This window comes from Mastomys coucha, unplaced genomic scaffold, assembly GCF_008632895.1.
Source record: "Mastomys coucha isolate ucsf_1 unplaced genomic scaffold, UCSF_Mcou_1 pScaffold6, whole genome shotgun sequence".
In the NCBI taxonomy this organism is placed as follows: domain Eukaryota; kingdom Metazoa; phylum Chordata; class Mammalia; order Rodentia; family Muridae; genus Mastomys; species Mastomys coucha.
Genome location: NW_022196912.1, coordinates 34,245,675 through 34,269,968, shown reverse-complemented (window position 1 = coordinate 34,269,968; position 24,294 = coordinate 34,245,675). Strand labels below are relative to the sequence as shown.

Genomic DNA, 24,294 nt, shown 5'->3' with positions numbered 1-24,294 from the left:
TTTGGCCTATTGACTGTCTCACCCTCAATATTTTGTAAAGTCTCAAGTTCAACAACCCTAGAAAACATGTATATGTGTGTTTATGTACGGATGTATGTATGTATGTATGTATGTATGTATGTATGTATGCATGTATGTGTGTGTATGCTTCATATGTGTGTGTTTAAAGGTACACCTGTGTTGCATGCATGCACAGATCAGAGGACAAGCTCAGCTGTCATTCCTGAGGTATTGTCAACCTAATTTTTGAGACAGGATCTCTTTGCTTACTTTACTTGCTGATTAGGCCAGGCTAGCTGACCAGTAAGCCTGAGGAATCTTCCCATCTCTGTTCTAGGGCTGGGAATGCAAGCATACCCAAAATATGTTTTTTGTTTTTTTTGTTTTTGTAAAAAAAAAAACAAAAAAAACTTCTGGGGACAAACTCTGCCCAGTGCTTGCAAGGTAAATACAGACTGAGCTATCCCTGTGGCTCCGAGGTAGTCTCTTTCATCCCACTGTCTATACCAAAGATAGTCACGATCACTTATTTGTGATCCCAATATGGCTTTGTACTTGTTAGATGACTCTCAATAGACTATAATTTGTCTTTCACACTAGACCAGAAACTCCTATATGTGCAGGTCTGTGTCTTAACTCTCTCTGAGAAGACTGGCAAAGGGCAATTGCAAAGAATGGGAAGCTTATAGAGGTCAAATGCCTAGTTTTTACCCATGTTGTTTTGTAATTTGCATGAAGTTCCTTAAGTTTCTAAGTTTTCTGAGGCCTTGGAATTAAAGTAATCTAATTGTACCTTGAAAAGTAAAATTTACATAGATTCTGTTATTTTATGCATATCCTAGAGTGTTTTACTTCTCCTTTGGAAAAAGCAAAGATCTTTCTATAAAAAGTCAATCACGTATTTTAATCTGAGACATTCCTGCAGTGTGTGGGCATCTGATGAGTTTGGTTGTACCAACAGCTACTTGCAGAGTGGTAACTTCTCAACATCTCCTGTGGTTATACTTCTAATATGCAAACATTTTATGGTAATAGCTTGATAGACCCAGCCAATTGCTGAAGGTAACCAGGACTGAGAAGCATGTGGAGGTCACAGAAGTTCATGGTTAACTACACCAGTCTATTAAAGATACAAATTTGGAGAGAGGCTATAAGTATGCCAGTTGTGTGCCACCTGGGGTCTGTGATGGCATCAAGCCCAGAAATGCAGAGAATTTTGTCCTTCTTTCACTAGAGCTGGGGGTCTAATGGGAGGAGAGAGACAGGCAGTTCATTATCACGGTGTGATAGGTGTTCTTGTGATGACATCCCGAGGGGCAGGGAGAGCATAGATGGAGAAGGAGGAAGAAGTTCAGTGGATACTCTGGAGGAGTTTCTAATTCTATTTCCAGATGATTAAGGCCATGGGTGTGAAAAACAAGAAACTGTCAGAAATGCATTCAGAGCCAGTGTGGGTTTAGCAACACAGTAGAAACTTGGAGGCTTTTCCTTGTAGAAAATACCCTTGGCAGGTGTTAAGCATTGAACAAATATAGTGAGTATAGAAAATGACAAGATGAAGCAAAGACAGGAAGAGAATGATGAGTGGAAAATCCTCAGGATATGAGGGGTGGGAGTAACAGTGAGTTGAAAAACAAGGGGTGGCGATGGAAGTCAGTCCCTAGTAACGTATGAGAATCAGGAAGGGGGACACAGGCAACTCCTAGGATCTGAGGGTGACAGCTCTGGGTTTCTTCTAGCTTAGATACTCAATGAGAAAATGAGAGGAATATCTGAAATAGGGTTAGCAAGGGAAAGAGAACCTGTGGTTGGAAACTAGTCATGCTTCATGTATCCATAACAAGTGTGGTCTGGAGTTATGGGCAATGTCTTGGCTAGGGATAGAGGTTAAGGTGTGATTCTTGGGGCATCACTTGAGAACACTACTTCATCCCTGTCTTTCCTGCCACCAAGACTGCCACCTGGACTCTAAACAGTTCATCATCTCTATGTCCTAATGATTTTGCTCTGACTCTTCCTTCCCTCTATCTGTCTGAAAAAATCCTTGATGGACTACTTCAAATACCACCTCCTTGTTGTTGCCTCTAAACAGACTATTCTCTCCCTCAACTGGTTTCTAGAGCTCTCTGCATGTCTCTTCTGCAAACCAGACCTCAACCTTTTTGTGTGTACCCAGTACCACTCCCAGGGTCTTATCCTAATGTCCTAATGTCCTCAGAACTTATCAACCCAGCACCTATCACTGATGGTTTAGAAGCAGAGTAGTACCTGAAGGACAGACCTACCTCAGCTGTGTCTGGTGCTTAAAAAGCCTAAAACCTTGTTAGAGGCACATGCACAGTTCAACATTTACTGGCCTTTCTTAATCTACATTAATCAACAGACTTGAAGAATGCCCTTGAAAGCCAACATAGTCTTTGCTTGGGAACACAACAGATTCAGTAAATAGTATAGAAAGCCAAGCTACGTAGAAATTGGGGTGATGAGGGTTGAGTAGATGGCTCAGTGGGTAAGAAAACTTGCTTTACAAATAAGAGGATTTAAATCCAGATCCCCACAACTACATACAAGTGCCATGTGTCCATCACCCCAGAACTTCTGGACAGAGATAAGGGGGTACCAGGAATGGATTGGCCCCCCAGCCTAGACAACTCAACAAGCTTCTGGTTCTATGAGAGAGCCTGCTTCCAGGGAATAATGAGAAGAACAATAGCCCAGGGAATCCTTACATTCTCCTCTGGCCTCTGTAGGTGTGCGCATGAGTATGCAGACCCACAAACATATGTGAACAAACACATACACAAAATCACAAAGAAAAAGTTAGGGGGATAAAAGCCTCATTTCGCCTAGCGTATATTTAGTTGTTGACTCTGTGGCAAGTTAACAAATGGCCAACTCAAAGTGCCATAGGCACTAAACTCAACTCATAGTCACATGATAGAGTTGTTCAATAGTTACTTATACTCAATCTGTAGTGTAAAGCCTTTAAGCCCCCACAATGAATACAATCAACCTTTTAATTGCAAGGTCGTCATAATACACTCTTATGAAACTGAAATGTATTTTGAAGTGGTACACACAGCAGTATTTTAATTTGCTAGGCACATCCACCCCTCAAAATACAAGGAGCTGCATTCATTTCTCTCTGCTTCCTAAATATGAATATATAGTACCAGGCTGCCTCCAGCTCCTGCTGCCATCCACCTATGATGGACTGTGCCCTGACCTGTGAGCCAAAATAAACTCTTGTGGAAGTTGCTTTTGTCAGGGTATTTAATCACAGCAGTAGAAGAAGTAATTAATACAGTGTTATAGGTAAATGCTGGCTTAAGGTAGTAGTATTTTATTCTAAATGCTGGCTTACGACAGTAATGTTTTAGTCTATAATCAACAGGAAAGCAACTGTAGAGATCATGTGTCTCTGCATATGCTTTGAAGCTTCCTCTCCTTCCTTCACCCACACTTATTCATTGACTAGCAGCTCTGTGGGGGCATCTACTGGTATCAGGCACAATACCTCAGGGACACTGGATACACTGAGCATTGTCCCTATCCTTTTAAAAAAGCTGGAGTTTATGGAAATCTTACAAAAAGCAAACTGGTAAATGGTCTGAGGACCAGAGGAGAAGGAAGGCATTACTTATGTGGGGCACAGGAAATGTGCTCCCAGGCACTTTTGCAATAAGAACAGATAGGATGATTGACAGAGTAGCAGGTGAGGTATTAGAGGAGGTTGGCAGGTCATTTGGTCTTTGACCATCATGGTTTATAACCTTGAAACTCTCAACTCTATAAGACACATAAGGAATGTACTCTATAAGGTACAGAAGGTGCACCGACAGGGAATCTGGGATGGATGAAGGGCAGTGTGAAGATATAGGTGGATCATCTCATCGGAGGCCAGAAGTCTTCTCCTAACCACATGAGAAAGAGTGCACTACTTGCTATAAAATATTTGCCAAGCATCTCCTAAGTATGAATCTTGGAGAAGGTCTTTCCAGTGAGAGATGGAGGCCAGAGGAAGAGAAGTAAGGTCTACCTGCTGGTATTCATGGACTTTTATGTGGAGAAAGCATTGCATGAGTATTCTTACATCAATCTTGGATGTTTTGCAGAAAGCTCCCACAGGGTGCACATGGTCATAGAGGATGATGACCCCCACCATCACCCTCATGCAGAACATCAGTGTCTCCTCACTTGTAAATCTGCTTCTGTACTCCCTGAAAGAAAAGACACAGCGGTGGTGTCACTTCCTGGTTAGATTATGCACATTCTGAGATCCACAGCTGGATACTCCTTCACACCCCCATCCCCCACCCTGGAGAACTCATCCAGGACCTGCAACAACCAGGTTAATATGCTCTTGAAAAGACCCAAGATGATAATTTCTCTTGAATCTATCCAACCAGCAATTTAGTGCAAAAATACGGTAAATTAGAGGGCAGTAAATTCCCTTCTCTGCTTCCCCTCAGCAGCTAGCTCACCACGTACATCAGCTCCTGCCCATCAATCCTGAATATTTTATAGCCAGCCCCTCTGGCTGTCCAAGATTATAGAGAATAATGGCTTCATTACAGAGAAAAAGAATCAGGCTCATTTCTACACAGCAGCTCTCTTGTCTCCAGCTGGAGTCTCTTCCTTTGTTAAGAAATGGGCTGCGGATGAACTTGGATTGGCAGATATCTCAAAGAAATTATGTACCTGGGAGTTATTTGTGGAGTTTAAATTTTGCTCACTTACCTTGATAGGGGCCCTGATGATTGCAATAATTTAGGCCAATGCTAGAGACATTTTTAGCATCAATTTCATTATGAATGAGCACCACAATACAGACAATTACTATTTCTGTCTTGAAGTAAATCTTTACTTTGCTATGAAGGAGATATTTAAAATTAATACCCTTTTATGGGGCAGGAGAGATGGTTCACTGGGTAAAGCACTTGGGGCCTATAGGGAGGAAATGAGTTTGGATTCCTAGTGCCCATATATGTACAAGGCAGACATGATGGTTATGCTGGCTAGTTTTATGTCAACTTGATAGAAGCTAGAATCACTGGAGAAGAGGAAGCCTTAACTGAGAAAATGCCTTCATAAAATTGGGCTGTAGGTAAGCCTATAGGACATTTTCCTGATTAATGATTGATTGGGGAGGGCCCAGCTTAATGTGGGTGGGGTCCTACCTGGGCAGGTAGCCCTGGGTTCTATAACGAAGCAGACTGGGCAAGCAATGAGGAGCAAGCCAGTAAGCAGCACCCCTCCACACAGGCTCCTGCCTCTACATTCTAATATTGCTTGAGTTCCTGTCTTGACTTCCTTTAATGATGGACTAAAGTGTGAAGTATAAACAAAATAACTTTTCTGTCCTGAGTTGCTTTTCGCCATGGTGTTTCATAATAACAATAGTAACCCTGATTAAGATAGTAGCCCACATGCAGTCCCAGCTCTTGGGAGGCAGAGAGAGGGCATGCCTGGAGCAAGCTGACTAGCCAGCCTACTTCCACCAGCCAAACTTGGGTTCAAATGAAAGACGTATTATCAGAAAGCAATCAAGGAAGACACCCACGGTTAGGCCTGGCACTCTCTCTCCCTCTCTCTCTCTCTCCTCTCTCTTTCACACACACACACACACACACACACACACACACACACACACACAGACATAGACACATCACATCACATCACACGTATATGCACCTGAACACAAGAGATCATCTGCATATGCAAATGCAAACACATGTGCATATTCACATGCATGTGAATATGAATACATAAAGGAACACCATACATATACATACACGTGAATATATGAAGGGATAAACATCATTTTATACTTGGAGATGGTATTTATAAGGTGCTTGTAACATTTTGGGGGTCCTAAATGCTCTAGAGAGCAGATGGTATTATGGGCATTACATTGAGTATCTGGTAACAGTTTGAGAACAAAGAAATAGACTGTGAAGAGAATTTGGGGAAAATTACTTTTGCAAAGGTCTTACAGTTGTTACTCTTGGTTCTAAATCTCTACAGTACGTTGATAGTAATATCTACCCATCTAGCCCATTCCTTTGCCAGTCCTATAGCAAGTTTCACAGACAAGCTGTAAAAACTTTGTGAGGTCCACGAATCATCAGGGCCTCAGCTATTTCAGCTGTAAAATGGATATAACATTGACGCTGACTACCCTAAGTTCCTTATGAAACTGAAGCAAATGCTGGACGTAGAAACTTCAAGTGTGACATCTGAAAGAGGGCAAGCCACGCTCACACATCTGGTTTCACTTACGGTGTCTCCAGCATGACTTTACAGACGCTTGTCATCGTACTGAGGCAGTCTGTGGTATTCTCTATTGGCAGGGTTTTATTCTAAGTGGAGAGACACAAACGCATGTTAGTCCCACTAGCAGCATCCTTGTGAGGTGAAGAGAGGACCGTCCGTGCTGTTCAACTGCACTTACTTCGGAGACAAAGTGCATCGTGGCATTGCTAAGAGTCTTCAGCATCGGCGTGGCTTCTGCATAGAAGAGGGACATTCGATTGGCCATCTCATTATTAACTTCATTCTCAATGTCTAGCTGATGAGAACAAGACAAGATAGAGTTGTTAAAAAAAAATAAACATCACCATCTCTGCAAACAGGTTATAGACGAGGACTCTGCTTTTTCTCTGTGCTCTGCCATATGCAGAAGCCAAAGCAACCACAGAGAGACCGTGGCCCCAGCCAGGGAGGCACAGGGACTCACATGCATGTTGTTGATGCGGTTACGGCTTATTGTTCTTCGATAGTAACTGAAGTCATTCTGAATAGCTGGGTTCCTCATCTGAAATTCAGGAGAGAAGAAAGAAGGTTAGCTCCTAGAAACAGGTAGGGAGCAACATCAGGAGCTCAGATGTGAGGGTCTGTAAACATGTCATCCAAAAGCCGAAGCAACAGTTAAAAATAAGAACTTATAACTCCAGTGTTCTGAAATATGTCCTGTTCTTACTATGGGCTGTATTCAGGGAAAACATGTTTGCCACGAGAAAAGACACTTTCTCTCCACTCACTTAACAGATTCCAAATTTCCACATGTAAGGCATCCTCTTAGATAACTCTGACCACACAGACTGCAAATATTTACCACTTAATAGGCCTCCTTGGAAAAGTGTTACATCTTATTCTCCCAACCCCACTTCATAGCCTTGGCAATGTAGCCATAAAGCGGTGGTACCCAGTTGAACTTTCAGAGCATGTGTGCCGCCTGACCTTCAGCTCATCAAAACGAAGAGTAAAATGTAAGATTTCTGCAAATTCCTTTGCCAGGGCTTGCTCCCGTTCCAGGTGCTGGGTTGGTGTATAGGGTGGACACGTCAGAGATTCCAATAAACTCTGAAGTGCTTTTTCTGAAAGCCAAAGAGATAGAGATATTTTAGGTGGACCAAAGGCATCCTTTAAAAGCACAGTGCTGAGTTCAAGTTGACATTCTCAGACACAACCTGTGTGGCTATTCCCTTTCGTGTGTTTTCAAAACTCAGTTCACTTAGTTGTCTCAACTTCTGCGCCTTTTAGAGAACGAGGAAGAAATGGATGGCACTTGTGTGATTGAGAGCCACTAATGATTCAAGGTGAGATGAGTGGGTGGGAAGGTGCCATCAGTAAAACATCTGCTGCGCCAACACATGGATCTAATTTATACCTATAGCACCCACAAGAAATTGCCCAGGTATTGGGGTGCAGGCATGTAATTCTAGCTTTGGAGGTGGGAATGAGGACAGAGGCAGAAGAGTCAGAGCTCTCTGGGGCCAGGCAGTTTAGCAAGTCAGAGAGCAACAGAGGCAGACACTAGGGTCTGTCTCTGCCCTATCCCCATATATCAGAGTCTCCAACACATGGGTTAAGTCACCTGTTTAACACAGTGGGAATTCTGCTCTTCTTGTCTTGTGTGTCTCTGTTTCTACATCCCCACCATATCAATATTTCTCTACAAATCTACCACCATATTTACTTATTGTTCTTACAATAATCTCATCCCTCCTGTTGGCTCATTTCTTGATCCACTCCTTTTGCTTTCATATTATTTTTTTTTTTACCTACACCATTTCTTTTTTTTTTTTGATATTTTCTTTATTTACATGTAAATTTCTCCATTCCCAGTTTCCCCTCCAACTTTCATATTATTTTTAACAGCAGAGTCATTTAACTAATCCTGTATGGCAGGGGTTTATAAGCTATGACCCACAGGCCAAATCTGGCCCACTGCTTTTTTTATTAATTAAGTTTTAAGTTAATTAATTAAGTTAAAAGGTGGATATACTCATCCCTTCCTATATGGAGTAGGGCTACACCGGTGTTGGTACTATGATGTAAAATCTAGTAAAGACAGGACAGCTCACAAGATAAAAATATCTACTGTCTAGTATGTTACAGGAAAATCTGACATCACTGCTTTTATGTAGTCCTCATATATCTTTAACATCCTTACAGAGACTCTCTCAAGACTTTGTTAGGTATCCCACCAATGGGAACACACCATCTTCAGAGGCAACAAGATGTACCATAGCTTGTTTTGATGGATGTACCTTTGTCTGTTGAGGTAGAATCCAGCTCCTTGGAATTTCAGGTCACTACCTCCAGATGCACATGGAGGAAACAGAGAATTTGATTTCTCTTCTACTTGAGAGCCTGAGGCAACTTTATTTACTTGTGAAATCTGATGGCGTCACCCCTAAGCTGGACTTAACACCGAGTCTTCTCAACAGAGGTCATGGTTTTAACTTCGGTTTTCCTCTTACAATGTGACATTCATTTTAATGGTAAACTAAAGCAGAAGTAGATGGCTACCCTTTCCATCTTAGATATTCTATATGAACAAATAAACCCCCAACTACTGGCAGTGGTCACTCCATACTGCTGGTATCATGAGCCAGTTTGTCAACCTCGTTTGCCTCCACCCCAGCTTCTGCAGTCACCCTGTTTACAGCTTTACTTGTTTTTAAAGCTAAAGTAAAAATGCTAGGTTTATTTTCTTACATTTTATATTAAGCTAATTAAGTTTTTTGGAGGCGGTGAGGGAATTGTGGCTTCAGATAAACTCTACCCTCCAATTTTTGTATTAGATATTTTCTTTATTTACATTTCAAATGTTATCTCATTTCCTGAAAGTTCTGCTATGAAAATGGTGTCCCTAAACACACACAGGCATACGTGCACACGTATAACAGAAATAAATATTTAGGAAATGAGATCAGTAAGCTTTGAAGAGCAGATGAACACAGTGACAAAGTGTCAAGAGACCATGAGCCAGTAGAGGACCTCAGTGTGCCAACCAGTCACTTCCAGAGAAAGCATGTGGTAAATTCAAAGAAAGGGGACTGATAGAAATTGCTCGTGAATTGTCTCATAAGATATAATGGCAGTGCATAACTGTGGGACATTTCCTGAGATGTAGAGCTGTTCATTCTACACTCTCAAATGGCAAAGAAAGAAGTCCCACGTGGACCATAAAAACTGTAAGTATACACTCACCAAGACGGATGGAAAATTCGTAAAACCTCTTCAGTCTCACCACCAGAGGACAGACTGCATTCCAAGCCTTCTCCTGAAGTTGAATGTCATTGGGATTTTGAATTGCCTACAGGAGAAAAGGGTTGTTGGTGGTGAGTTTTCTCTTAAAAAAGAAAAAAAGAAAAAACAAACCAATATGCCCATGTCAAAGTACCCTAAACGATTTTAGTATAAAAGAAGCAATCCCTGGAATGCTTTGAGAATTAGAGCCACCTCAGTTGACAATGATTATCTGGAACATTCCCCAAAGAGCCCATTTCTGAAGGCAGTTTCAACACATGAGCATAAAGCTAATGGTTCCAGGTAGATCTTGTCTCATCTTACTTTGCTGTGTTCTTGGGTAAACACATATTGGAGGAGGAAGAGACTTAGCTCCCTCCACTTAGCACTTGATTCATCCTAAGACTGCCCATTATGAGGAGGAGAGGCTGCAGCTATTGTGCTTGTTCTATGATATACATTCTGTTCTTGCCAGTCTGTAGTAATGTCTATACTTAAGGTGACCCTGAAGTAGACAAGCCACATCATAATGGTCTTCCTCTCAGTAGCATCCCGACAGTGGTATGCTCTCCTGAGGTGGCAGAGGCAGGATAATTCTCATAGAGATGTGTGTTCCTAAATATATAAGCATAACTTGCTCAGTCCACACACTGTCACTCCTAACCAACTGCTGGGCTTGTCCTTGAAGAAGACTATTTATCACACTCAGCATTCCTTTGGTCTTGGCTATTATTTTATCTTACTTTTTTTTTTTTTTTAACCTCAGAAGACAAGAACAAGATACTCTCTGTAGAGCAGGTGGTTTCTGGTTGTCATATGTGACACTTTTGGAATCACAAAGTTTTGATTGGACATGTTACCCTAGATCTCATGACTCAGAGATTCATGGGCTTTATATCAATATTGCCCTTACAGGAAGCAATTGACTGGTATTGTTAGTGAAACACAAGTCCCATATTATTCTGCTTTGCACTCTAGGAAATACTAAGTCTATTACTCAATTATCACATGTGTGCATTCCTCTCTCTCTTCCTACCCCCCCCCCCATGTGTGTGTGTGTGTGTGTACGTGCGCATGTAAGGTCTTTCCTTCTCCTCGAAGGGTTGAGTCAATTCAATGTCATCACTGACTTACATCTCGAATCTCTGGTCCTGCACCTTTGTAAGCCTGCAGGTCTGTGAGGATGCTCTCGGAATCCTGGAGGACAGCGCTGATCTGGTTCCATATCTCTCGCTCTCCTTCTGTAGGCTGAGCATCTAAATGACAGAGAAACCAAGAGAAATAGAGGCTGCTGTTTATAAACACCTCTCAAAAGCTATAAACAATCATGGCTATCAGTTCTTCCTGTAGCTGTGGAAGTCATCCTCTAATACTCCAAGCTGTCAGGACTGGAAAACAAATACAACTTCTGCCCAGGACTTAGTTCAGAGTACTCAACCATCCTTGTATATACATTAAACCTAGTGTGATCAGATCATCCTAAGTGTCCATTTATTAAATATATTTATATAAAATTATGACTTATATAAAATGCATTTCTGTACACTTTATGTGCACATTGGTTAACAGGAGGAGTCGATGTTGTTTGGGGAACCAATTCCTTTTTAGTGACTTTCTCATTGTGTTTATTCTTCCTTAAAACTATCACTCTCATTGTGGTCAAAATACATGATATAAAACATAGCACCCTAGCCATTTTTAAGTGTAGAGAGCAATTGTACTGATAAAGATGTGAATTCCCCCTCCAACCATGCAGCTTCATAGCTCTCCTGATCTTGTACAGCCAAAACACTGTGTAGTGTATATTTTTTAAGAGAAAAAAGTGAGGGATATTTTCATCATTGAAAACCTGCGGACTTGAGTATTGATAAAAAAAGAGCCCCTTTTATACATGTTTTTTATTTTATATATTTACCTATTTTTATATTTATACACATTTATATTCTGTATGTGTATGTTTATATATTTGTTACATATATTATTTTTATATATGTACCTAAATATTTTTTATATACAAGTCAACCTTAAAGCTCATATAATTTGGAACTGATGATTAAGCAGCTAAAGGCACCTGCTGCCAAGCCTAATGACCTGAGTTTAATTCCTAGGAACCGCAGAGTAGAAGAGGAGAACCAACTCCTGACCTCCTCTGATCTCCACATGTATGTCATGGGACACCCTCTCCCAAATAAATAAATTTAATCATCACCATCATCTTGGGTTATTAATTCTTGATGGCATGGCAGCAGCATATCATTCCAGAACACACCAAGGCATCTCAATTTATTTATACATCCCATATAAGACCCAAGAAACGTGTAGAGTCTCTTGGGTACTCAAGGAAATACTCTCAGAAAAGAAATTCTATGAAAGTGGGAGAGTCTTGTCTGAAAGAAGAAAGTGGTCCACAGGAGTAGATAGGATGTGTGCACAGGAGTTTCCCAGCAAAGACACCTAGGGAGTTTGCTGTCAAGAGACCTGTTCTGCTGATCTTTGGTCTTGGCTGTGGTACCCACAGAAGTGTGTGATGTGTTTAGGTTCACATAAACAAAGGCAGCACTCTGATAGCCACACAGCGCTGTCTAATCTCTACAGCCAGTTCTTACTCTCGGGCATCTTTGGAGCTCATGCAAGTTCTAACCCCCAGAAGCATTTCAAGGAGGCTGTGGGAAGAGGCCAACAGTGAAGAAACATGGCTTTCAATGTCCTCAGAATTGCTATGAGTCAGGCCAGTTTCTGTAAAATGATGCCAGTGCTCAGGGCGAGAGAGGGAGAGACATCACATCATGGAACTGTTTCCTGGTATTTAAATCCTGAGAAACAGGATGCTGTCAGCAGATTTCACTGACAGAGTAACAAGGACAGGGTTGTATGAAGCCTGACACTCCTCTGACCCAACCTCCATCTTATTTAATCTTTGCATAATACAAAGGGCAGATGCTCCAAACATGGAAGGTGTACTAGTCACTAGTGGGATTCTGGGGTGTCAGGAATAGATTTATAAGGCTGCTGATGGTAAAGTGAGCCCTGGCTGAGTGGGTGAGCAGACTGAGCACCAGGGAGAGTTGATGCCAGATAAGCTCAGAAAAGCTGCAGTCAAGCTCGTGAGGAATGATATCCGCAGCGATTTGAATTTTGGCCTAGTTTATTCAATAGGTCCTGCCAAAGACAGAGAAATTGGTGGTTTCCATGGAAATCAACAAAAAGGAAAGAAAATCCATATACTAAGAGGGGGCTAGTTGGGAAGAACAAAGTGGGTTAATGGCAGTGGGAGGGGAATAAGGAATGATAATGGGGGTGATATGATCATAATACACTGTGGGTATTATGTGTACATGTGTGAAGCTGACATATTAAAAAGAGTAGTAACACCTGAAAATAAGACAGAAAATTATAAACTCTCACAGGATTTCTGGACACAGGGGGAAAAGTTTTCTAGAAACAAAACAACATCATTTAGGGAATGAGGAGGTACTAGGTTCATGCAGGTTAGAAAATGATGTATATGTTTGGGAAGGAACTGGAGAAGGTAGGTGTCTAGAATGGTGAGAGATAGAAGGAGGTACAACTACATGGAGGGAACAGGTAGGCCAAGGGCCTGGTGGCTGGAAGACACACAGCTGGGCCAGGAGGGGAAGAGATGTCAGGAGAGGTCAGAGGCTGCTGACCCCAGGACACCATGGGAAAAGAAAACCCGATTTCTCCTGTCTCTCCCAATCCTTTGTGTCTCACAAACACTGGGTAAATATCATCAGGTTTGATGTTCCCCAAAGTCTGAATCACTTAATATGTTATCCTTTCTTGCTTCCCTAAGGTTTCCTCAAAGCAATAGGGATTTCATAAAACAGGGAGCCTACACATCCATGAGCTAGGAAGCCTGTCACTGCAGAGAAAATGGCTGGAATGGCTGGAAGTTTCCACACTGCAATAGTACCAGGGAGGAAAACACAAGAAAAAAAACCATCAAACCAAACCAAACCAAACCAAACCAAACCAAACCAAACCAAACCAAACCAAACCAAACCAAAAAACCCTACGAAGCAAATAAAAATGAGCCACTCGGGGTGGAGAGATGGCTCAGTGGTTAAGAGCACTGGCTGTTCCTCCAGAGGTCCTGGGTTTGATTCCCAGCACCCACACAGTGGCTAATTGTCATCTGTAACTCCAGTTCCAATGGATCTGATGTTCTCTTTGGTTTCCTTGGGCACCAGGCACATACATGATCCAGAAACATACATGCAGTCAAAACACCCATACATATAAAATTAAAACAATGAACAATGGAAAAACAAGACAAAACAAAATAACGAAAAAAAAAAAAAACCCAAGAAACACTCAATTATTCAAATTTAGGAACACACTGTATTTTTTTTAGAAAAAACAAAACAAAACAAAACAAAACCTCAAGGTGATGTATTTAGAGATGGGACAAACAAAATAGAGTCTATGTCCAAGATTCTGAAGGTTTAGATAATTCAACAGAATTACACAACTCTTTGTGGAAGAAGGTTGCTTTAAAAAGTGGAGAAGATGTGTTGAATTTCCCGTTACATGGACCATCATAACAAGGCACCAAGGAAGAGTCTTATATGAAATAGAATTAAAGCTAAATGGGCTATCAGAGAACAGATAAAACCCCAAAAAGCATCCTCTTGTTGATCACCGAACACAAAAGGAGAAAGCTTTCATACCACTTTGTAGAAAATAGAGGAATTTCTTAAGTGCTTTCAAAATAAACATCCTATGGAGTAGCCTCCAAGTGGTACTGCAGCCGGAGACAGCCAGCTCCTGTCTCCACGTCAAGTGAAGTGACACTTTCTTATATAAACTGACATGAACATGCTTGTGACCACAAAGTATTTGCTTGAGTGGCTTGGGGGTGGGGGGGTGGGGTGGTATCCTTTCTATGCCACAGGAGGTGGATTTGGGGTGTTGGGCGAGGCCCTTCCACCTGACAGAGCTGCTTTCTTGGCAGCTCGAGGATGTGTAAACATGGACCTTCAGTCCCCAGCCTCCTTCTCTGGGAAACTGTTCCCTCTGGCAGTTGTCCTGGAGTCCCATTAGGAATGTTTGCATATTCCTGTTTAGGGGATGGGATGCAGAAACTCAGTCTCTCATTCCCTTTCACCGGGGCTTAGAGGTGTGTTGGTCCATTCGCTGCCATAATCTGTTAGTCTCACAGGATACCTGATTTCTTCCACCTTCCCTGTTATGTAATTGAAGTCATATCTTCCCCAGTCAACAGTTAGGCCCTTCAGGCTGCCATGCCTTCTGGGCTAGAATGAGGAATATGTTCACCAGTGGGGCCAGCTTCTCCAGTCCAGAATGACAGCTGAGAGAACTCTAACCTCAGGTATGTCCAAACTTCTGACACTGTGACAATGTTGTCACCTAAAAGGTGTATGAACTATGGCTGCATGTGTCTTTTGTAATGTCTATCTCATTAAGTAAGTGGGAAAGGGGCTGTGTAATGCCAAGCGACATTTAACGTTGTCCCAAAGCCCTGTGGAATCTCATGATTCTTCCAACTTCTATCCCACAGTTTTAAAAAAATCAGATAGAATTAATAAAAATGTTATCCATAAATAAGACTCTAACCATATTTCTTTCACTTGATTGCATATTTCCATGCCTGGTTAGTATATAATATATGATCAAGAACATGTGCTGATAGATAGTTGAAAGAATGATTTGTGTATACTTTTCACATGTTTCGAGATGACTTTTTTTTGAGACAGCTCACATGTTTCAGGTTAGTCTTGAACTCACTTCATCTATCTATCTATCTATCTATCTATCTATCTATCTATCTATCTATCTATGGAGATGATTAGATGTTTAGAATGTGAGTCTTAGAAGAAACATCACCAAAAAGAATTCATTGGCTACAGTTGGAAATAGGAGCCCAATGCCGTTATATATATATATATATATATGTATATATATATATATATATACACAAATATATATATATAAATATGTGTATATATATAGATGTATAGTGACATCTATCTATCTATCTATCATCTATCTATCTATCTATCTATCTATCTATGTATCTATCTTCTTTTCTTTCTTTCTAATCATCCTACTTCTTTCTCTCAAGTGCTAAGATTACACATCTGTGCCACATACCTGGTAATTCTGGGGATGGAACCCTGGGCTTTATGAATGTTAGACAAGTCCTCTCCCAAATGAGCTACACCCCCAGCCCAGTTTGGGGATGTTGGCTGCTTGTCTTTGAGTTTTGAGCTCTGGATACAGGGTTTACATACTTATTATCCTCAGTACTCCTATGATATCATATCTCATGGAGATACTCAACAACTGTGTGGGAAAACAGTGACTCAGTGGAGGATGTGCCAGGTGGTAGAATGTGGGTGCTAGGAAGCAATGGAATAAAGGCTCCATCCCCATGCCCAATTTTGCCAAACAGCTTGGACAGTGTTCCATGTCTGCCACTAAGACATCCATATTTGCCAGGGACCAAACTGACTCTCCCCTTCAACACTTGTGCTTAGGTCTCCCATTGCTCAGAGCCTCAGTGTGGCTGGCATGCTACTGGGGCATCTGTTCTGTCTAGGACAATGAAAAGCAGCCAAAGGTCTCCTCTTAAAGTCCTGTAACTGCTCTCACCTTGCTTTCTGGGACAACTTTGTGGGAGGATTTAGACACTCTTCCGGCACCCTCCATATTCAGACGTAACTGTTAACTAGATTTTAAAAGTTTATTGAATTTTCAGATGTCGAGAAATGACATCTTGAAAAGGACCTTGAAGAATTAGTGGTGGAAAAGGTTACTGTGTTTAATTCTCCAGCAACCTTGAGGGCATTTGCTAAGTGAAGAGCAACTCTGAACTATGTTCTTTGCTTTTCTATTTTTAACATGAAGCTTGCATTTTTATGAAAAGGTACAGACACACACACACACATTTATCATGTTTATGTACATAACAGATGCACACATATTTTTATCTATATGTGTGTGTGTATATGCATATATATTCACACATAGACAAACACAAATGCATCTACACATTCACATATACCACATACACATTCACACCACTATTCATGACGGTATTGGGCCCTTATTTCCAATTATAGCCAATGAATTCTTTTTGGTGATGTTTCTTCTAAGACTCACATTCTAAACGTCTAATCATCTTCAATTATTTTAGTGAACGGAGAAGAATGGCTACACGAAGTGAGTGCTCATCCTGTCTGACAATGGAGCTGTAAAAGTCCCTGTGATTTACACAGGCAATTTCAGAAACCAATACTCCTAGGAGGCCCGGAACACCTGTATCCTAGCCATTATCGGGGCAATGATTTAAGGTTCATTTTGGACTCGCTGCTGTGGAAAGTGTGGAAACAGATCATATGCATTGTGACCTTACACACCCACGTTTGTTGTCAAGAACTCACTGAATTCCATGTGTCTACAATTTTTAATAGATAAACCACCCGTTTTCCAGTTATAATGCAGGATATTAATTTTGTTCGCAGGAAGGAAATACACTGACCTCTCCTCTTTTGGCTGTAATTGCTAGTGCTGATGCATGTTCACTGCCTATGTTTTGGGTGTCACTAGAGGCTAGGTGGAAGGTAGCCCTGTGGAGGACTCTGTCACTCTGTTCAAAGGGGAATGCTTGGCATTCTTCTGTGCTAATGGGGAAGGAAATAGTTGCCTTTCTTTGTCAGAGAGATTTTCAGTAAAGCTACCACAGGGAATAACAGCAGGTCTCAAACTAGAGAGTGGCTGTCAAAGCAAAAGACCTTAGCTCTATAAATCAGCCAAGACCTCATCCTGTCTTCAAAGGCAGCAGGGACGAGCACCCCTTTTCCCCACAGCCTACTTAGGCCTGTAAGGGCAATCTGACAGAGAAGCAAATTAACCTAAAATAATCTGAGGAGAAGACACAATTTACGAGATGTCTTTGGTCTTGAAGGCAGCCCTGGCATTTCATCATGAGGATGTACGACTATCTCTGTATCCCGATGACTGTTGGGTAAACACTGGAGCGAGGAACAGCAGAAAAGATCTGCCCAAAGCCATAAATTAAATCTGCAGCCCCTCTTTCCACCTACTTCCTTACTCCCATAACTTCTCCTGCCTTCTGAATAAACTAAGAGAGATAAATAATTACTTGGTGTTAACTTTGGGGATGTCTAATGGTAATAACCTATACCAAGATATTGTTTATGGAAGTAGCATGAAATTGCAAAAGTCCATTGGAAAATGTAAGTGGGACCAGGCTGACACATTTGTTTGGACAGGACATTAGTCTTCACACACCAGAGCCCAAAAATCTTTCGATGGAACAATCACCCCAGGAACTGAACAGGGCTGGGTGGGTGAAGGATGGTGAAGGGTTGTCTATTTTGCCACACTAGGATCTCTAGGTGGAGGTGGTACTCTAAGGCTGTTTTGAGATCAAATCCTATGTCATCTTAACACTCATTGAATACTGCCCTCAGGGCAAGCCAGCTAACCTCTCTAAGCTCCAGATTAGATCTTGTGCCTAGAAAGGGAAGTTAATAATAGTCCTGTCTGTTTCGTAGAAACAGGGATGAAGGGATGTAGGGGAAATTTAGACAAGGTTAAAGGTCTTAGAAAATTTGAGTGCTAGAATACTATGCAATTAAAAAAAAATCTTTCTGTGTTTGTATATATGTAAGAATGCATGTGTGTACAGGTGTATGTATATGTGTGTGTGTATGTGTAAATATACGAATTTAAAAATATCTCTGTATCTCTCTGTATGTATACGTAAGAATACATGTGTGTATGGGTGTGTGTACATGTGTGTGTTTGTGTGTGTGTGTGTAAATATAGGCACATTGCACAGAGGCCAGAGGACAACATCAGTGACAGTCCTTATTTGTACCTTGTTTGAGAGAGGGTCTCTTCTTGCTTCAATTGTGTGCATACGCTTACCAGCCTGTGAGCTTCCAGGTATTCCTGTGTCTTGCACTGGGGTCACAGATGTGCATTACCACATCCAGCTTTACATGAGTTTGGAGGATCCAAATTCAGGTCCTCACACTTGCATGGCAAATACTTTACCCAGTAATCTCCAGGCCCTGTTAGAGCATCTTTGTTCTTGAGGACTTGTGTTGGGTCCATAAACTGTTTTGCAGGTTGATTCTGTTTTTATTTTTATTTTTCTCCTTTGTCAAGTAAAAGACATTTAGACTAGAAAAAGACATTTGGGCATCTAATACAAAAATTTCTCCTCCTCCAGATCCTCCAGCTTCCTCTGAGCCACTTTAGCAGATGCAAAACTGGCAGATGACATGTGAAAGAAGAGATCAGTTGTGGCAGGAAGTGAACCGAAGTCCTCAAAGGGATCCCAGATGACAGACTAACCTGATACAAACCATTGTTCCCACAAGGAGGAAACTGAAGCCTTTTGTAAGTACAGTGATGGGGTGGTTTTTATCATTTCCTTAGTAATCACTCCCTACACACCATTATTGTTCCTGGATTAATTTATGAGACATGAATTTGTCTCATAAGAACATCATTTTGAGAGATTTATGTTTAATTTTTAATTATGCAGGTGTGTATGCAGGGGGACATGTGTACTTGTGTGCAGGTGCCCTTGGAGGCCAGGGGCATTGGTTTCCTCTAGAGAGGAATTACATGTGGTTATGAGCCCCCCCAGTGTTGGTGCAGGCAATTGAACATGGGTCTTCTGTGAGAACAATGTGTGCTCTTTACTGAAGAACCTCTTCTCTAGCTCCTCCATTTTATTTAGCCACTCTCTACTAAAGAGTATTTCTTTAACCTAGTTTTGGATATGTTCTTTTAGCTAGTACAGTATTTGATCTCTGTTTGAGATGTACCTAATTCCTGCACTATTGTCTCTCTTCTGCTCATATCTTATTTTCCCAATGAAATACAAAATGCCATCAAGAAGGGATCAAGTCCTTCTACACTCTCATAATAATATGGCACACCTTATCTTCCCAGGTCTCTTTGTCCCCAGCAAGAACTCACCATCGTAGCTGTAGCCTCCTTAAAAATGGGAGGACTCTGCGTATGGCCACTCAACTAGTGTCCACCAAAACTACTGAAATTATACTTCATGCTCAATAAGATGGCCAACACAGGATGAGACAACAGTCTAAGACTTAATTTTCTATAAATCTTCATCTCAAGAAAGTGCACACTTATTGATGAGGTTAATATACAGCAGCAGCAGAAACCTACATTGTTTAATTGTTGACAATGTGTCACACAATGCCTGAACCAACTCTACATCATAGATGGCAGCTTCTGTGTCTGCCTCTCCAACCAGACTGCAATGCAAGATCTTCAGTCAGTTACACCATGACTAAGAGCAGCTGGTACCCAGACTACCTTTCAAGATCACTTGAAAAACTGGACTGTAAAAACTATAAGACAGTCATTTTGCTTCTATTTAAAATGGAGAGAGAATGAAAAGGTTGCATAAATATAAGTACAGTGGTGTTCAGCGTTCATAAAGATACCCTGGAAATCATAAAAACGTGGATGAACCTTGAAGATGTTATATTCCTTGAAGTAAGCCAGTTACAGAAAGATGCACACTGTGTGATCTCACTTAGGACAAGTACATAAAACTGCCAGCTGATAGATGCAGAGTATAGAGTAGCATCCAGGGCACTCGGGGGGTGGGCACCATAGCTGCTAATTAGCAGAGTTGCAGCTTCTGTTATGCAAAATGAGTCTGTTCTAGATGTGGGCTGCAAGGCTTGGGCTAGTTAAAAACAGGGTGTTGTAAAATTAAAAATCTGGTAAGAGGATAGAACTCATGGTATAACAGAAAATATCAAAAAAATTAAAAGTAATTAAATCTGAATCAGTTTCTAACTAATTGTGAATCAGTCTCAACCTTGATTAGTCAAGAACCTGTTAAATTTTCAATTTGGGGACAGCAAGGAAACCTGACTGTGCTAATTTTATATCCAAGGACACAAAAATTAATGTTTATTTTGTTGTGTAGAAACCCATAGTGCTATACCAAAATGTTGTACTGCTATAGAAACAAATAAAAGTCACAGAATACTGCTTTCTGTCTAATGAAGAGAACAAGTCACATAGTATACAAGCCAAGCCTTTGTGATTTTTGTTATAAGAGCTGAAGCTGTGTGTTGTCAGACATATAATCTTAAAAGTAAGACAACTGTTCTAGAAAATGGAGGGAACAGGTGCCTTCAGGTTTAGCAGAGGGGAGGCAAGAAAAAGAAAGAACCACAAATGTAGGTAACATACAAATTATGGAAATATTCACATTTTTAAACCATGTACACATACTGTCCTGGAACCAAAAGAAATCCTAGGACTTCATGACAGAACAGAAATTGGTAACATCTTGCCAGCATGGTGCCATGAACAATGACGACAAGAAAAATTGAGAGTAGGATGTAAAACATAAGAAGACACCCTAGCTGTGGAGCCCTGGGTCTACCTGAAGGCACAATGGAAAGCTCAGGTTTTAAAACCTCACACATTCTGCTCCCTATGAGAGTCCAAAGCAGCCATCATCCATGCGAGCCTTCTGTGGGATCATGGGAGCCAAGGCATGTGGCCTCTGAAGCATAGGCAAGGCACAGTTTCTATAGAAGCCAACATGGGAGAGATGTAGCTGAGTCAGCGAGGCAGGGACCAGCCATCTACAAGACACCACCAGAACAGCTGGTCTGTCAAAATCATAACATGTTTCAGTAACTGGCATCTCTTACTGATTACTAATATTTCATTGAGTGGATATCATATTTTATTGGCCTATTTATTGGTTCATGAGCATTTGGGTTTTATTTTTGAGCTATTATGAATAATGCCTATGTGGTACTCCAACATAAGTTTATGTATATATTTTCATTTTATTGGTATTTAGAGCAATAGTCTAATCTTATGGTAACTTAGACCTTAACCTTGAGGCACTTGAAGATCTCTTTCAAAGCAGAACTACCATTTTGCTTCCCTACTTACCTGAGGATTCCAATTTCTTCATAACCTCATCAGGACTTTTATCATCTCCATTTTGATGAGAGAATAACCCACCCTAGTGGTTATTCTCTCATGGTAGTTCTACTTTGGATTTCTTTCCTCATTAATAATATTGAATATTCCTTTCCCATGGATTCTTATCTTCACTGAAAAAATGTCTACTCAGATATCAGAGCAATCTTGCTTGATAGATCAAATTGTCTATTGGTAGACAAAAACTTCCTTCCAAGTGAGTTGCTCTTGAATAGCTTAAGATAGTTAATGATGATGATCATGATGATGATCATGATGATGATGTGTGGTTGTTGTTTTGGAGGTATGTGTGTTTGTGTGTGTGTGTATGTGTTTGTGTGTTTAAGACAGAGTGTTACTTTGTAACTTAGGCTGTCCCTAAATTTGATGTATAAAGTCTTAATTTGCTTCAAACTCACAATACTCCTTCTTCTAATTTCTGAGTTCTAAGATCACAGTTATGTAACCACTATGCCTTGCTAAACTACCTGAACTTCTACTGTCTTGGAGAATGTCACTTAAAACTTAAAAGCTTGCTTGCTGTAGCTCCCCTCGAATCAAACACAATGGTAGCTAACTGGATGCATTAGTTAAAGAGGCTTACCAAAATGGCTGAGTATCAGAAGCATCCAGAACAGATCCTTCCAGACTAGACCACTGAGTCAGATTTTTGGTGTGAAGCTTAGCTATCTCTATAAAAGAGAGCTCATCAGATGTTTCTAATCACTGCAGTCTGGGAGTTACTGGAACCACTTATGTGGAAGGCTGATTGTCTGTTGTCAAATTTAGGTCATTGTGAAGGCTCCAACTGAGCAATCTACCATAGGGTTTCAGGTATACATCTTGCGCAGTGTCCTTCACACCATCACTCACTGAAACAACATTCATTCATCTTTCCCCCCACACCCCTGCCTCTGGATTTTCAAAGAGAAAATAGAGGGATAGTAGGGAGGGAGGGAAGTAGGTAGGGAGACATAGATGGATGGACGGACAGACAGACAGCAAAAGGATGAAAGAAACAATGAAGAAAAGATATGGAGAGTCTGTAGAAAAATATGAGCATAAAATGGAGAACTCACTGCAAAGGTCAACAAGATTTTAAATCACATCTTTGCCACTGAGGAGCCCAAGGACAGATGTATCTAATTTTGTATTATGTTTTGACCCAGCTTAATTATGTCTCTTTGACCCAGTTCAATTATATCCCATCACTGACTTCAAAAAGAATCTTCAACACTGGAAGTAGACGTGCTAAATTCATTTAAGCTGTTACTACGTGCTGCTCAGCCTGCCTTCCTCTTTCCACCCTTTACTCCTTAACTCTTTACAACCCAGCCTCTAGATAGAAAGCAACAAGTCTCAAATGTTCTTTCTCAAGATGACCGGTGACACATGTCTACTTAACCATCATCTCCCATTTAAATTGCTCTCTTCCTCCATCTCTGTGTGTCTGTACTTGGACCCATTTGCACTCCCTATGTTCTTCCCAGTGCCTAGATTTGGCCTGTTGTGTTCTTTCTTTACAAGACCATCATCTACCCTGATGCTCAAGTGGTACTCAAACCCACTGCTCAACATAAGGCTTATTGCTGGGTCACGAAACAGTAGGCCTCAGGCTCAGAGCCCAGGAATTTCAACATAGTAAAATATCCTTCTATCTCTTTACTGGCATCTTTCCAGGACCCTGTACCCACTCAAGTCACTTTCAGTATAGGGTCTGAAGTTCTCATCTATTCAGCTCTCATCTGTTGTCCCATTTCCAGAAGGGATTTTAGCTCTTCGGTCTGGATATGAGCTCCAATTATGGGCCTCCTGCCTTGGTTTAAGAACTGTTCTTATCAACATCTAACCCAACTAGCCTTCCATTCAAGCCTCCCGCCCTCTCCCTTTTCCCAACAGGCTTTTGGTACTCTGTCTAAACTGGGCTTCTTGCTATTCTTCAAACACATCCTTTCTATACTAGTCTCTGTGCCTTTCACCATACTGTTTCTATCTGTTGGAAAACTCCTCACCCCACCTGTACCTGCAGAAAAACTTGTCATTCTTTAAAGCCCATTAAAATGCCACCTGTTGCAATATGCATTCTCTTCCTTCTGTGGTCCTCCAATTCTAGAACAAGATGCAAGTTCCACTCTCTTCTGTCCTCTGGTGGCATGTTATGCCTTTCCAAAGTCTCCTAGTTTGTCTTCAACTAAATGTCTATCTAGTTTTCCGTGTCAATTTTCATTTAGCTCCATATTCTGCAGGTGTGTGGCTGACACGGATGTCACATTATACTCAACATACCCTTTCTTCATTGGGCTGCAACCCACAGACTCAAGGGAAAATCCTTCCTGAAGTCATCTTCCACTAACCAACCATTGTTCTTTCTTGAAAACCTCATTAAGAAATAGAATATTTAAGCCAAGGGTGATGTTGGCACAATCCTTTAATACCAGTACTTGGGAGGCAGAGTCAGGTTGATGATCTCTGAGTTCCAGGCTAACCTGGTCTACAGAGCCAGTTCTAGGACATCCAAGGCTACACAGAGAAACCCTGTCTCAGGTCAGAGATTTAGGATAAAGAGAATGTGTTTGTTTCTTTGCTTTGCATTTTTATGAGATGTGTTTAGTTTGGTGAGGAATAAGATGTGGTTTTTCTAGTGAGGAGTAGAATGATGGTAGGATGCTGTGATGAGCATTTGGGAACAACAAAGCGGGGTGGGGGGAGCTACAGGGACCCACATTCCCATATCACCTCCCT

The 24,294-nt window shown here is 41.1% G+C and overlaps 1 protein-coding gene across 3 annotated transcripts in view; it reads right to left on the bottom strand.

Annotated features, from left to right (window-relative positions):
* Window positions 1–24,294, bottom strand: part of Fam49a (family with sequence similarity 49 member A) — a 109,123-nt gene that overhangs the window by 6,783 nt on the left and 78,046 nt on the right. For all 3 annotated transcript variants that reach the window (XM_031357447.1, XM_031357446.1, XM_031357449.1), the window contains 7 exons: window positions 10,675–10,796; window positions 9,502–9,607; window positions 7,243–7,379; window positions 6,740–6,817; window positions 6,455–6,571; window positions 6,283–6,362; window positions 4,094–4,220 (listed from right to left, as the gene is read on the bottom strand). In XM_031357447.1, coding sequence (XP_031213307.1) covers window positions 4,094–4,220; window positions 6,283–6,362; window positions 6,455–6,571; window positions 6,740–6,817; window positions 7,243–7,379; window positions 9,502–9,607; window positions 10,675–10,796 — 767 coding nt within the window. The remainder of the gene's footprint in view (window positions 1–4,093; window positions 4,221–6,282; window positions 6,363–6,454; window positions 6,572–6,739; window positions 6,818–7,242; window positions 7,380–9,501; window positions 9,608–10,674; window positions 10,797–24,294) is intronic.